At 38.0% G+C, this 15254-nt stretch overlaps 2 protein-coding genes across 2 annotated transcripts in view; both read left to right on the top strand.

The window, feature by feature from the left end:
- Nucleotides 1-15254, top strand: part of LOC306861073 (ninjurin-1-like) — a gene marked incomplete at both ends in the record, with an annotated part of 649099 nt that overhangs the window by 409500 nt on the left and 224345 nt on the right. The gene's annotated exons all lie outside the window — the stretch shown is intronic.
- LOC306860585 (laminin subunit beta-2-like) overlaps nt 22-15254 on the top strand; it is a 42996-nt gene continuing 27763 nt past the window's right edge. Inside the window, exons 1-5 of the mRNA XM_079402350.1 lie at nt 22-116; nt 273-340; nt 9042-9211; nt 9313-9448; nt 15158-15231. Of these exons, the coding sequence (XP_079258476.1) occupies nt 310-340; nt 9042-9211; nt 9313-9448; nt 15158-15231 (411 nt within the window). The 5' untranslated portion in view covers nt 22-116; nt 273-309. The remainder of the gene's footprint in view (nt 117-272; nt 341-9041; nt 9212-9312; nt 9449-15157; nt 15232-15254) is intronic.

The raw sequence follows: 15254 nt of genomic DNA, 5'->3' as shown, positions 1-15254 counted from the left end.
TGATTTCCTTCGGTTGTAACAGGACTTCAGAAAGTCCGCCTGACTGTGATAGATAGCGCTCAAAGTCTCAATGGCTTGAAGAACAGCTTGACCATCGACAAAATCACAGTAAACGTGTGAGTACGCGCTTCCAGCATTAGTAAATACATGCCTATGTTTGTGTTTTATTACTGGTATTACTGAAGGTTTTATAAGACCGTACACTTTGTCTAGTAGTTATATATGATAAGCTGAAGTTGTGTGACAGCTCATTAGTGATTTTCATATTTTAGAGGCGCGCGGAGGTTGAAGGGTGCTCATCATAAAGCCATGCGCGCGCTTCCCTTACTGTTCATCTGTGGTAAGTGTAGCATGAATCACAAAATCCTGTTATGTGCTGTTATTAGAGCTAGACTCAATATTTACTCATTTAGTTATTATTCTTAATATCTTATGTTTTATCTTAATGTATTATTAGCAACCATTTAGTGTAATTTATAAAGTATGTAAATATGTTTCGTACATTATGACACAATTTTGTTGTTGTTGTTGGTATGGGGCAATTGCCTCTGCTTATTCTATGCACATTTTGAGAGACAGCTGATTTTTTAGAAGTTTATCACACACACAGAGAGAGAGAGAGAGAGTATAATAAGTAATTATACGTTTTATAAATTATTTGTTACCCTGGACCATAAAACCAGTCATAATAAGTAGCACGGGTATATTTTTAGCAATAGCCAACAATACATTGTATGGGTCAAAATGATCGATTTTTCTTTTATACCAAAAATCATTAAGTAGTTTTTTTCCATGAAGATATTTTGTAAATTTCCTACCGTAAATATACCAAAACTTAATTTTTGATTAGTAATATGCGTTGCTAAGAACTTCATTTGACAACTTTAAAGGCGTTTTGCTCAATATTTAGATTTTTTTCAAACTATGTGCTTGAAATAGTTGTATCTCGGCCAAATATTGTCCTATCAAACCACACATCAATGGAAAGCTTATTTATTCAGCTTTCAGATAATGTATAAATCTCAATTTCCAAAAGTTTGCCCTCATCCATCTATTAAATCTCTTCCATATTCGGTTTTATCAACTTATTTTGATCTGCATGTGTTTCATATTTTCCAAGTGGGGCAGACTGATTAACATTATATATTTGAATATCCATGTTTAGATGTACTTTTTAGGCAAAATGTGTTTGAGCCACAAGTCTTAACCTTATCTTATACCTCTCTTACATTAAATATGTAGGAACTCATGCATTCTTTGCATTTAGATGTGTACGGCTAAGTTTAAACATTCACCAAATGTTTTTGTGCCTGACACAAGTCCCATGAATCATTTGCACCTGCTTATATAACTGAAGTCTGTTCTATCGATGTCTCAGGAGACAGTTCAGTTGACTTGTGATGCTCCACACTAAAACTGAGTCTGAAGGGAGGCTCTTTCTCAAAGGTCTCCAGACAATGTTATTACCCCCCTCCGGCACCCAATTAGATTATTTGCTTATTGCCTCTGTCTAGTTAAAGGCATTCTAAAAAGGAAACAAGAGGTCAGCAGGTTACAGAGAGGCCATGTGTATTGTGTTAGTAAATGAAAGTTCTTCACTCACTGAGTTTGTTTCATCCTTGATTGCTTGTTCTTTGATGAATTAAGCACCTTTTGGATATCAGACACTAAATCTGCTCATTCGGGTATACTGACCTTCACATTCCTTTTTCTCTGCCCTTTCTTCCTTTAATCCGTGGTTTTGCAACTGGGAGTTTGACATTAGGGATATTTGAAGGACCTTCAGTGGGTTTGTGATTAGAAAGATTAAAGTGCTCAGCACAAGTTGACAGACTTCCTACACATTTTACTGTTATTTTTTAATTCTTCTGGTGTAATATCTAGCTTTCTCCTTATTACTTCATATATTGTGGCAGGGTGGAAGGATCACGCGACAAGGAGAGCTCAGTTTAAGGCCCCAGAAGGTGGATTTTATTGAAAGACAGGTGACTACGTCAGTGGTGATGGTGCTCTTGCTCGCAGAGTTGCTCTCGGTCGTGTCCAGGTGCAGGTGAATCCATGCGGTGCTCGTGGCGGTGCTGATCGGTCACACACTGCTTTCTGGAACGGAATAGAGAGCATGTTAGTCTGCTGTCTCATGGAGAGGTTTCTCACCCTTCGTCGGTGAGCACGCTTCATTTTAAAATATAAAGCAGCATTTTATTCATTGTGCCTTTTAAAGAGGCTACAAGGTTATATTCCAGTTTTGTTTGGTACATATACTGCTAAGAGTCACTGTCTCGACTGAAAAGTTGCCATTTATACTGCTGACCTTGCTCATTAAATACAGTCTCCTCAGTGCATTTACAGTGTCCATATCTTTCGTTATCATTTAGTGTTACTGTCCAGCTGTCCTCCGCTGTAAGTTTTGTGTAGGTGATGGGCTGCAGGGCTCAGCAGGAGCCTCTGTTTTTGCGAGGATTGATAAAGCTGGAGAGAATGTGGAGTTTTTGGAGGCAGAGCAGTGGGAGTGTTATTTTTGGTGAGGCTCTAATGAAAGTAGCAGGCTTGTAGGAGGCAGACAGCTGATGAGGAGATGCTCTTATTTAGTTCCTGTCACATTTACCGTCTGCTGCCTGTCTGAGTTTAATTTAAAAGGTCTTTGAACTATTCGCACATTGTGTGACTCGGACAACATTGTTCGCAGACCGTCATGGTCTGTGTTAGTTTAGAATTCAGTGTTTGATAACTTTATTCAATTTCTGTATATATATGTATATATAAAACATTTATTATACTGGATTTATGTGAAGATTGTTTTAAGTTCACTTAAATTAGAAGTTATTTTTAATATATATATATATATATATATATATATGTGTGTGTGTGTGTGTGTGTGTGTGTGTATGAGAGAGAGCAGACTTTGAGACTGGGCAGTGGACTCCAGATAGCAGACACCTCTCGTCAGACTAACTAGACTCACAGTGCCAAAATAAACTCAGTGGAACGGGATTAACAAAAGCAGCAGCAATATCCTGTATCCACATGTATTCTCTATATTTCACATTTGCCCACTAGGGCATCTCAATGCTGCATCATCATTACTGTCATGTCTAGCTGAGGCTGTGACAGTGGTCAGGACTGTGAGGAAACAGTGGTCATTTTACTGTCACACCTAACTTTAAAGACATTTATAATAATACAATTTTTTAAATTTATGATGCACTTTTTAAATCCTAGTGAGCTCTGCTGACTCCGCCCCTCTTTTCAGTGGAGTGACGAGCAGACCATAGAGGTAAGGTAAGGTAAGGTAAGACAGACGCTAGTGTCAATCAACTATTGTGGGAGCGGTCTGTACAGAACTACGTCATTCTGACAGGAATCTTAGAACAGCCTGATTTGAGCCTGAAAAAACACTGGGTGGATTTTCATCATTATAGGATGGATGTGTACACACACTTCCAACACACATTTATGTTCAAACAACTTGTAAATTGAATTTTGCATCCGATGACCCCTTTAAGAACAAATCAGCATATTGTAATAATTTATGAAGGATCATGTGACACTGAAGACTGGAGTAATGACTGCTGAAAAGTTTTAATTATATTCCAATAGAAAACAGTTTTTTGGATTTTAATATTTAATTTTAATTTTAGAGTTTTAATTTTTGTGTTATTTTTACTTTTATCAAGTGAATGCAGCCTTGATTATTTACAAAAATCAAAAAAGAAAAAACTGAATTGAATCATTCCAAATGCATAAGATTATTCTACATTTGTAATAAACGAGTTTTAATCAATTGGTAATGCACTGAATTAAACTATTTGCTAATACTGTAAATCCAAGAGACTATTTACTTTAAATATAGACAACACAAGCAAACTTTTTAACCAGAACATTTGGCACAATGACATTTGAGATGATTTAAATCAGAAGTTCCCAAACTCGTTCCTGGAGCCTCCCCAACACTGTACATTTTGCATGTCTCCTTTATCAATCACACCTGATTCAAATCATCAGCTCATTAGTGGCAACTCCAAGTCCTGAAATGGGTGTGTCAGACAAAGGAGACATGCAAAATGTGCAGTGTTCATACTTGATAGTAGGTACCACATCACTCATATAGTGATGCTAGAGACCTTGTGTGCAGATCTGGGGGTGAATTCTTAGTTTTGTCACAGAGAGGGTCAGAGGGTCTGTACGGGTGGCATGTATTTAGGAATACTGGCTTCCGTCCATCCATCCATCCATCCCTGGTCAAATCTGTTCCCCTCTCCTAGAGAATATTTACCGCAGGATAACATTTTCTGTATTCCGACAACAGGTGTACAAATGAGTCGAGGAAGAGTCTCTAAATCTGTATGTCAAAGGAAAGCAAAGGAAATGCTGATTACAAAGATTTTCAATCTGTTTTTGTTTGACATGTCCATGGTAGTTTGTAGTGGCTGTTCTGCTTTTGTTAGTATTTGTGTAAAAGCCCTGCTCAAAAAATGTTTCAGAGTGGCCTCCATGCTTCTTAATGGACTATTTGGGAAGTGACCGGCTGTTTTCTGTCACTCAGCTGCTGAAGAATGTGCCATGTTAGTGTCACTTTTTCCCCTCCTGTCAAATGAACAGTCCCCAGGATTAAAATGGCTCTCTGGGGTTAGACTAGAGACAGGCACAAGGAGGCGATTCTCTGCCTTTCCTGGTTGGGAACAATCTCCCTCTGAAAGCTGAGAGGGGCAGAGATGCAAGAGAATGAAAAAGTGGAGCTCTTGAACAAAGCGGACAGTCCCAGCTGTGATAATCCCTACCTGGCACACTGAGCCAAACCCTGATCAGCAGAAACTGAAGACAACAGAGGGAGGGGGGTTATTAGATTTACAGAAAAAAAATATATGAAAAAGTACAAGAGAAAGGCTGAATGTGTTTAAGAGAGAGAAACACAGAGAAAGAGTAGCCCTCTCTTTGTCTCATCCTCTGGGTCTTACTAGGAGATTAGCTCAGACAGGCCAAACAGGACACCAGAGAGCATTATGGGATATGGTCGGTCCACAATCAGTGTGGCTGTGTTTTCAGAGATATAGATAACACACTCTGCCCTACACCAGGCTGCACTGTACCGCACTGAGACGGAGTTTGTCTATTCTGAGTCATTGAGCCTTGTCAGGACCACAGCACAGCACAGCCCCTATAGCAGCCCCCACTTATTCACAGAAAGAAATATATATCAGTCGAGGCTGACACTGTTACAGACTTCAGAATATTTATGTTGGTTTGAAAAAGACGGCATATTCCTATTGTACAAACGTCTTTAAAACTGTCTAAACAAACAGTTTTTAAGATTCACATTCACCACCTATCTATCTATCTCGCTATTTATCATCTATCTGTCTAGTCATTTATCAGTCTATCTATCGCTCTGTCTCGCAGTTTATTTTCTGTCTAGTGATTTATTTATCTGTCTGTGTAGTTGTCTATCGGTCTGTCTGTCTGTCCGTCCATCCAAATGCTACACTATCTGTCTGTCTGTCTGTCTGTCTGTCTGTCTGTCTTTATCCGTCCATCTATCCATCTATCCGTTTTTCTGTCAAAAGTGAAGAGTCATTCATTTCGCATTATACATCGACTGTAATCAGTACATTCTTTTCAATACAGTAATGGTGTTCATTTTATGTATTTCTGAAACAGCAACCTTGGCTGCAGGGTCTTTAATTTTTCGATCTCCTCAGCAACTACAGTAAGGCAACAGCAGGTCTTTGTTAGCTCTGAGGTATGTCTGCCGTGCCAGCTGTCCTCCCACATTCCTGAGATCTTGTCCATGTAAGGCAGGAGCAGAGAGTGGCACAAACTGACTGAGGGGCAGCTTTCTCAAAGAAACCCTTGGATATATTATGAAACTTGTATATATGACACATGGTTTGACCATCATAAAAATACAACGACACTATCGACTCTGTGTTCTCGCTGTCACCATTTATTGTCATAGCTCATTGTGGGTGTAGCAGCTAAATGCTAAATTATTTAGCTAAATTATTACTAGAAATTATTTCCATTTGTCAATCCCATAAGTGAATGTTTCTTCCTCCATCCATGACTTTATTTTGCTCTTGCCACCTATTGATCTTGTATAGCCAAGAATATTTAAAAGGACAGTGTACTCAAAAATCCTGTCATCATTTACTCATCCTCATGTTGCTCCAAACCTGTATGGAACACAGAATTTTTGTCTATATAGTGAAATCAGTGGGGTCCAAAACAAAACTGGACCCCATTAACTTTCATTGATGACTGAGATATCACTGTGACGTTTTTCAAAATGTTTTCTTTTGTGTTCCACACAAAAAAAGTTGTGCAGGTTTATAACCACATGAGGGAGAGTAAATGACGAGAGCATTTTCATTTTTGGGTGAACTATCCCTTTAACAGAGAAACTCCTCTGCCTCTCGCTCACATTGAAGCCTTTGCTTCCCATAATTCAGCTCCTGTCCACTTTCTCACTGTTTTGTGGTTCAACACACTGCCAGAAAGATTAAATGTAATACCAGCGCCAGATTTGTCATTGCTCAGTAATTGCATTTGGTGTATCTGGACTTATCTGTGGTTAGCTGTTCTGCTTGTAAGAGGAAAAGACATGGTTTTCCCTTGAGTTTCAATTGATTATTTTTGAGGCATTTTCCCATCAGCTCCTGCAGTTTACTGTAAGGCTTTATTTTGGAGTTTGGCTCCAGGTGTGTGTGTGTGTGTGTGTGTGTGTGTGTGTGTGTGTGTGTGTGTGTGTGGTGGCAGGCGGGTGAGAGATGGTACGGTGCCAGACAGATGCAGTTGTCTTGTGTTGACGACATAGATCTCTGATGGATAAATGCTGTAAACAACACTTTTCCCATTCATGTGACTACGCTTTCCAAATTCTCTGTGTGTTAGTTTGATTTCTGAGGTTAAAATTAAAAAATCCATTAAGACAAATTGTCTGAAGCAGTCCCAGCTTTCTTTACTGCAAATCCCAACATCATCTCACACAGGATTTGTTTGGGACACTGGTAGGAATGTCTAGCAGCTGTTGGGTGTTGTAAAAGGTTATTCTGAAACTTGAAATCTCGTAACCACTGTCTCTGTCTCTCTTTCTCTCTTATTAAAGCTACACATATGCATAACTACATTTTATCCAGTTTTTAAATGTGGCTGCAAAGCATGTACGTGTTTAATTGCTAGGGCTAAAGACATTTATACTGATATTTTTTAGCTCTTTTTTAATAGTTTTTTTTCTTCATATATAAATACAGACACACTAAATTATTAGAACACTAGTATTTTCACCAGCTAAATAATGGTTTTAAGTCCACACAATTCACCAATGGTTTTACTCCACACAGAGATCTGATCTCATCATCATCCAGTCTGTCTGGAAAGACATGAAGAAACAGAACAAACTGAGACAGACTAAATCCAGAAGAACTGTGATAACGTTTCCAAGATGCTTCAAGAGACCTACCTGCAAAGCTACAGTACTGTTAAAAGTTTTAGGTACTTGTTTAAAAATGCTGTAAATCGAGGATGCTGTTAAAAATAATGTCATAAATAGATTTTATCAATTAACTTCTATTAACTAAATTAAATCAACATTTGGTGTGACCATCCTTTGCGTTTAAAGCAGCTTTTGCCCAAGGTGCACTTGCGCATAGTTTTTCAGGTAGCTTTGCTGGTAGGTCTCTTGAAGCTTCTTAGAGACATTGCCACAATTCTTCTGGAGTCTGTCTCTTGTTTGTTCTGTTTCTTCATGTCATTCCAGACAGACTGGATGATGATGAGATCAGATCTCTGTGTGGAGCACTGGCTGTTGTCAGACTCCTTGTACAAACAAAAATCTCCCTGGATTATTACAATTAATGGCAAAATGAATGTTTGGAAATGTAAACTGATATTTCCTACTGACACACTACAGCAAAAGACAGAAATAACTGACTTAAACCATTTTTAGCTGGTGAAAATACTAGTGTTCTTATCATTTTTTGCCACCACTGAGTGTGTGTGTATTTATACACAGCATACCAGACACACACAATATATATATATACAGTTGGGCAAAAAAAGTATTTAGTCAGCCACCAATTCTGTCTCTCATAGTTGAAGTGTACCTATGATGAAAATTACAGGCCTCTCTCATCTTTTAAAGTGGGAGAACTTGCACAATTGGTGGCTGACTAAATACTTTTTTGCCCAACTGTATATAAACCCACATCTATATATACATCTATATATATATATATATATATATATATATATATTGTGGCGGGAGGAGCCAACGACAGACACAGTGGGCGTGGCATCAAGCCTCGCAGAGGTTTTTATTAAACAATAAAAAGGGAAAATAAAGTGTCCAAGGGGAAAAGTGTCCAAATAAACAGGGAACCTGGTGTCCTCGCTGTGCCGCGGGGCTAGTGAAGGAGGGTAGTGTTCATCAGGGAAGGGTCCAGGGAAGGGGCGGAGTCCGGTGGCCGCACGCGCTCCCCTCTCGGGGCCGGGAGCGAGTGGCGGCGGCGTCTCGTGCGCGGCTCCTTCCTACTCCTTGGTTCCCGGCGCTTCTGGGGGACTCGACGGCCCGGCATCCTGGCCCGTCAGCCGCCTAACGGGTGCGGCAGTCCTGCTCGACGCACCCTTCCTGGACCCACGAGGACACCAGCGTGCATGCACGGGGAAGAGACCGGTCTCCCGAGGAATACGGGACGGAGTGGTGATGATGGACAGGGGGGAGGCAGCCGACTCGTCACAATAAATATATATATATATATACACACACACACACACACACACACTCTATATATATATATAAGAAAACCACAATATTCATGATTTTGCTTAATTTGACATTGCTAAATAATTTCTCCTCATACTACCACAGCAATGCTGCTTCTCACCATCACAGCCAAAAGAGACTTATTGTGGAAACTTGGCCTTTGCTGAGCACTTATGGAAAATTGCTTGAGTTCTGGTTGGCCAAACTGGCAAGAGAACAAAAATTATACACAATCATGTTCTGCTCATCATGTCTATTTTGTTTATTTTTGTTTCCTTGAAAGTCCTGTCAGCGGCCAGCGCACAGGAGCCTGATCTTGTCCACGGCTGTGCCCATGGAAGCTGTTACCCTGCAACCGGTGACCTCTTGGTGGGTCGAGAGACGAACTTGAAAGCTTCATCCACCTGTGGCCTGTGGAGGAGAGAACCCTACTGCATTGTCAGCCATCTGCAGGTAGAGCCAACACCAGTTCTCACAGACAGTGAGACATTTATACACACACAATTTTTGTAAAGAGTTCATTCTTTTCATTTTTGACCCTTGACCTTATTTAGGAAGAGAAGAAGTGTTTCCACTGTGATTCACGGCGACCTTATGATCCTTATTCCAACCCCATGAGTCACCGCATTGAGAATGTCATCACCACCTTCAAACCACACCGCAAGAAGTCCTGGTGGCAGTCTGAGAATGGTAAGAGAGCAAGAACTTCCATAATCAGCTATAGTTTTTAGGCTTTTTACACTTTATAAGACACAGATATAGGTCAGAGTAGGATCTACATATCCACCGCAGCTCAACCTCAGCCAACTATTAATTCATACAGAAAACTATATGTGCTAATCTGCATCTTCAGTGATGTTTTGATGGAAATCCACACTTCCATTTGGTTTCATTTGTCAAAAGTAAAGTAATTTGTTGCCAGGAAATTTGATTGCCTCTCTGAGCCCTCCAAACCCAGCTGCTTGGCAAGGACTGGAATTGCTTCACATGTATTATTAGAAGGTTGATGTTTAGGGCGTCTATTAATAACACAGAGGCTGAGGGAGAGAGATGCATGCACTCAGAATGAAGCCCAGTGCTAGGGTAAATTAGCCTAAAACAGTTCACTGAACTGAAAATAAAAAAATATTTATTAATTATTTTTTAATGTACACTACTGCTCAAAAGTTTGGAGTCATTAAGGTTTAGTTTTAAAAAAAAAAGTTGATCAAATATGATGTAAAGGCATTTATAATGCAAAAATGGTGTTTTAAACTTTCTTTTAATAAAAGAATTCTGAAATAAAATGTATTATAGTTTCCACAGAAATATTAAGCAGCACAACGTTTTCAACATTGATAATAATAAGAAATGTTTCTTGATCACCAAATCAGTATATTAGAATATTTTCTGAAGGATCATGTGACACTAAAGACTGGTTTAATGATGCTGAAAATTATGTTTTAAAATATATTAAAGTAGAAAACATTTATTAGAACTTTTACTGTATTTTTGATAAAATCCTTTCAGATTACTTATTCATTGAATACAAATAATTTATTGTACTAAATTAACAACTTAAATTGACAGGCCTACTTTTTGTAGTACTAGGATGAAGATTGATATTCAAAATGGAAGTATGTACAAGAGTGCAGAAATAGAGAAAGGTTGTTAGTTGACTTGGCTCAGATGTCAAGGCTCACCCTGACACACACTCTCTAAACCCTGCAGTATTAGAGATAATTACAGACACGGCCTGCTGCTGGCATATCCATAGAGAGGATGATATGGATGATATGGATCCACAGCTGCTGGCATATCCATAGAGAGGATGAGAGGATGATATCCAGTGCTGGCAAAAAGATTGTTGGACTACCAGTACACTACTGCACTAATACAACAATCTTTTTGCCAGCACTGGATACCATCCAATGCACATCCATGACATTTGCACATCCGGTTTATATATAATCTGCTGCATCTTCGCATATTACTGTGTGTATATAACGTAGAATGTGTACTACATACTTTGTATAATGTGTATCGGTAACTGTATGTCTGTCTAATAGTACACTGTGTGTACTGAGTATATGTATGTGTATATTACACATTGTCATCTGTATAAGTCTGTACGTATGTATGGTAATGTCTATATGTAAATTGTTTCTGCACTGTCTGGAGCACGCTCTCAAGAATTTCACTCACGAAGGCACATGTGCTGTGGTGATGTGACAATAAAAGTGATTTGATTTGTGATTTGAAAGAGGGAAACAAAACTCTAATAGAGCAGAACATGGAAGAGAAAAAAAGATGGAAGGACAGAAAACTTCAAGAGATCAAGAAAAAGCTGCAGGCTAGTACTTGAACCTAATGCACTCAGCATTTATTGTTTACTCCGCTAAGTGCACTTGTGGGCTGCAGTGTTGGGTGTTGGGGAGTAACTAACTAAAAATAGTGACACTAACTTAACAACTTTTTCCATAGCATGATAGTTATCTGTAGTTATCTGATAGTTTATTTGTTTTCAAAGTAGCAAGTTTTTTTTCCATTTGGTTTTTTAGTAACACAATTTCCAGTAACAATTAACTTTTTCCAACAAGTTATCAGTGTAATGAGTTAAATGCTAAATGGTTGTTTTTCATGTCACATTGTATTGTGAACTCAATGTAGCTATTTCATTCGAATAAAAAAAAAAGTCCTGGTACTTTTCTGCCATTCATTTTACGGACATTTACATTAAACAAAACACAACCCAATGCAGTTGAGTTTTAAACTCAAAATACCGTATATAACGCCTATACAAATCAATACTGAATTTTCCTTCATATTAATACAGTACATTGTGCCCTACTTTTACAGATACTTTTTGTTAGTAGCTTATCCTCTGCACTTGATTTTACTACTTAAATTAGCTTGTAACTTGGCAATCTACAGTTACAAATAAGCTTGATGCGCTTATGGCTGATGAGCTGAAATTATATTTAAATCTTATATGTAATTTTATCCAAAACAATACCTCTTTACATCTTAATAGAGTTCCTTTTATAGTTTAAGAGAGTGAAACCCTTTTGTGTCAGCTGTGTCTCCTTAGTTAGGGAATTAATTATGGGCGTTCACAGGAAATGGTCACTATTTTTGCTCACGGTCGCTATGGCTTCAGTAACTTTTCTGTAACAATGTCGTATAATGAACAGTAGGTCAGTTGTTCAACACTTGTAGAGTGTGTCTCACAAGTGGACCCCTGTCATGACCCCTATATTGATATTGAGTGGACTCTGGATATGGTACATTTTGGTTCAATTTGGTGTACTTTTTAAGGCTTAAAAAATAAGCATCAGAGAATAAGATCAAATAATTTTTTTCTTTCATTTAAGAGAAATGTTCATTTTTATCAGTAACCAGAATCCAACATTTGGTCCCTACTACTTAGTGACAGCTTAACTTGGTCTAATTTTCAACACTGTTATTGGCATTTTTTTTTTTTAATTTGCCAGGTGATGTATTGATAATTATTTGATGATGTTCATAAATGATGACAAACTGTATAACTGTATTTGATATGTCTAAATATAACCCGAATTCCGGAAATGTTGGGACATTTTTTAAATTTGAATAAAATGAAAACTAAAAAAAATTTCAAATCACATGAGCCAATATTTTATTCACAATAGAACATAGATAACATAACAAATATTTAAACTGATCCATTTTAAAATTTTATGCACAAAATGAGCTCATTTAAAATTTGATGCCTGCTACAGGTCTCAAAATAGTTGGGACAGGGGCATGTTTACCATGGTGTAGCATCTCCTCTTCTTTTCAAAACAGTTTGAAGACGTATGGGCATCGAGGTTATGAGTTTTTGGAGTTTTGGTGTTGGAATTTGGAACACTGAACATGCTGTAGCCTATATTAAGGCCGATGTTAAAATCACATTATCACAATACTTAAGGCATTTTTAAGGGGTGAAGGAACAAACAAGTATCAGTACACAGAATGTGATATTGTCTATTGTGCCAGTCTTAGGTGAGAACTCATACAGCGGCCTTGTTTCCGCACAGACATACATTATTTTCATACAGCTACAGGACCATAAGATGATTTGCTTCATTCATCCATTATCGACACTAGTTGTTGGGCTGAGTGAGCATGCACATGTCATTATGAAGTGGCATCCTCTTTCAAAGGTTCTGTCCAGTTAGTTTATATGGGTATGTATGTGTGAAAATCACTTTTAACAAGTTTCAAACATGTTGTAGATGGAATTAAGAACCTAGCCAGTGTACTTTCTTAAAGATGAATATATATATTTCATCCTTCCCCAAATGCATTTGTAAAAAGTATAGTATTATACAAATTAATTTGTAGTGCACTAATTTTGTGCTTGATGAAAGCATGAAATAACTACATTTAGAATGTGAAGTGACATACTGCCAAGTATGGTTACCCATACTCGGAATTCGAGCTCTGCATTTAACCCATCCAACATGCACACACACAGCAGTGAACACACACACACACACCGTGAACACACACCCGGAGCAGTTGGCAGCCATTTTATGCTGCAGCGCCCAGGGAGCAGTTGGGGGTTCGGTGCCTTGCTCAAGGGCACCTCAGTCGTGGTATTGAGGGTGGAGAGAGCGCTGGACATTCACTCCCCCCCACCTACAATCCCTGCCGGCCGGGGACTCGAACCCGCAACCTTTGGATTACGAGTCCGACTCTCTAACCATTAGGCCACGACTTCCCATGTCTATACAAACTGAATGTATTTTCAGTTTGTATAGACATGTCTATTTTTAGTATACTTATCATGACATAAATATATTTTAAATGCAATTAAGTATATTTATTTTTCACTAGGGGTGTGTCACGTGTTCTATGTAAAAAAAACAGGTGCTCGACATGAGAGTAGTCTTTTTCATGGCTCTTTGGCATGTGCTCTGGACTGAGGCTTAACGACTTCCTCCTCCAACCAAACACTGAAACATGTATTGAAAAAACAGCAAGCCATTCAGTCAATTTCCTTTTGTGCTCCACTTCACCTCTGCTGGCTTCTCCCCCTCATTCTCTTCAGCTCTGGTACAACCTGTCTCTCTTTTCCTCAGCGTCCCTTTCCTTCCTGTTTAGCTGTTGATTATGAAACGCAGGTTAAATCCAGCAGTCAGACAAAAGGCTGCTGCAGTGGACTGAGTTACAGCTTTGTAATGGTAATGCAGGGAGGCACAGGTGAGGTCTATATGAATAATGAACTGTCAAAGTAAGAGCTGAACAGTACAAAGGTAGATTGTTAAACCATCCCATCTATTTCTAGCTCTGCTTAGTCACTGTAGGACACTGTGTTTGAATATGCATATTGTTGTGCATTGTTATTCTGAGCCTTATTAAATTCCCAGATAAAAAGTGGTTCAGGAAGGAAAATATATGATCTCGTTCACTGCAGTGGCTGTGTTGTTATTGTGTTTCACATGTACTCTGGGTTACAATGAGAGTGTAATAACACTGGCAATCTGCTAGCAAAGATTAGTTTAAATAAAAGTTCATAGGCTTTGAAAAAAGCTCTGTCTGAGATGTTTATAAAGTAAAATAGTAATCACAATCTGTTTGAAGTCATTAAAGTTGTGAAAATATTGAAACAACATAGCAAAATCTTACTCAGGCTGATACAATGAACAACTTTTTGAGCAATGTTGCTGGGCATCTTTGGGAAATGTTGCAGTCTACGAGCAACCAGGTGAGGCACAGGGCCCACGACTGATTTAAAATATCCAGATAGAAATTTGTTACCCATTCTCAGTGGGAAAGTGCCCAAGCAACATTGCTCAAAAAAAGTTGGCTAGCAAAATTGCTCAAAATGTTGCCCTGTGTATCATCAGCCTCACTGGAACACTAATGTTTGGACATTTTATGTCCTATGGTTTTTGCGTTTATTATTATTATTTATTATTAGTAGTAGTTTCTGTATTTTAGCTATATGTAGGTTACATTGACATCAGGCCAATCAGTTGTCAACAAGGTATGTTTAATTTGCATAATTTCCAATCAAGCTGCAAATTTGTTAAATTATGCAAAAAGTATGAAAATATTATTTAAATGTATATAGGAAACATAAAATGCTAGCAATTAAATGACCATTAGAATGTTTGCAATTTTATTTCATTAATAATTTATTATTAATAAATAATTAAATAAAATAGAATAAAATAAAATAAAATAAAATGACAAAAATGGTCAGTGGTGCATTTATGTCCACTGCTTAGTAGACAAACTAAATAAACTAATAAATAAGTATGTGAAAAAATTCAAAAAACTATTTTCATCAAAAGTATAATAATAAAAAGCCACAGTTTCATAATAAAATAAAGTAATAAAAAATAGCAGAAATGAAATTATTAATGTGGAACTGTCTTCTCTCCTCAGGAAAGTCTGATGTTTACCTTCAGCTGAATCTGGAGGCAGAGTTTCACTTTACTCACCTCATCATGTCTTTTAAGGTAAGACAGTTTTTTTCATTTAA

This window comes from Barbus barbus (assembly GCF_936440315.1).
Source record: "Barbus barbus genome assembly, chromosome: 41".
NCBI classification, from domain to species: Eukaryota; Metazoa; Chordata; class Actinopteri; order Cypriniformes; family Cyprinidae; genus Barbus; species Barbus barbus.
Note: the sequence above shows the minus strand (reverse complement) of the source record. Positions and strands in the feature narration are given on the sequence as shown.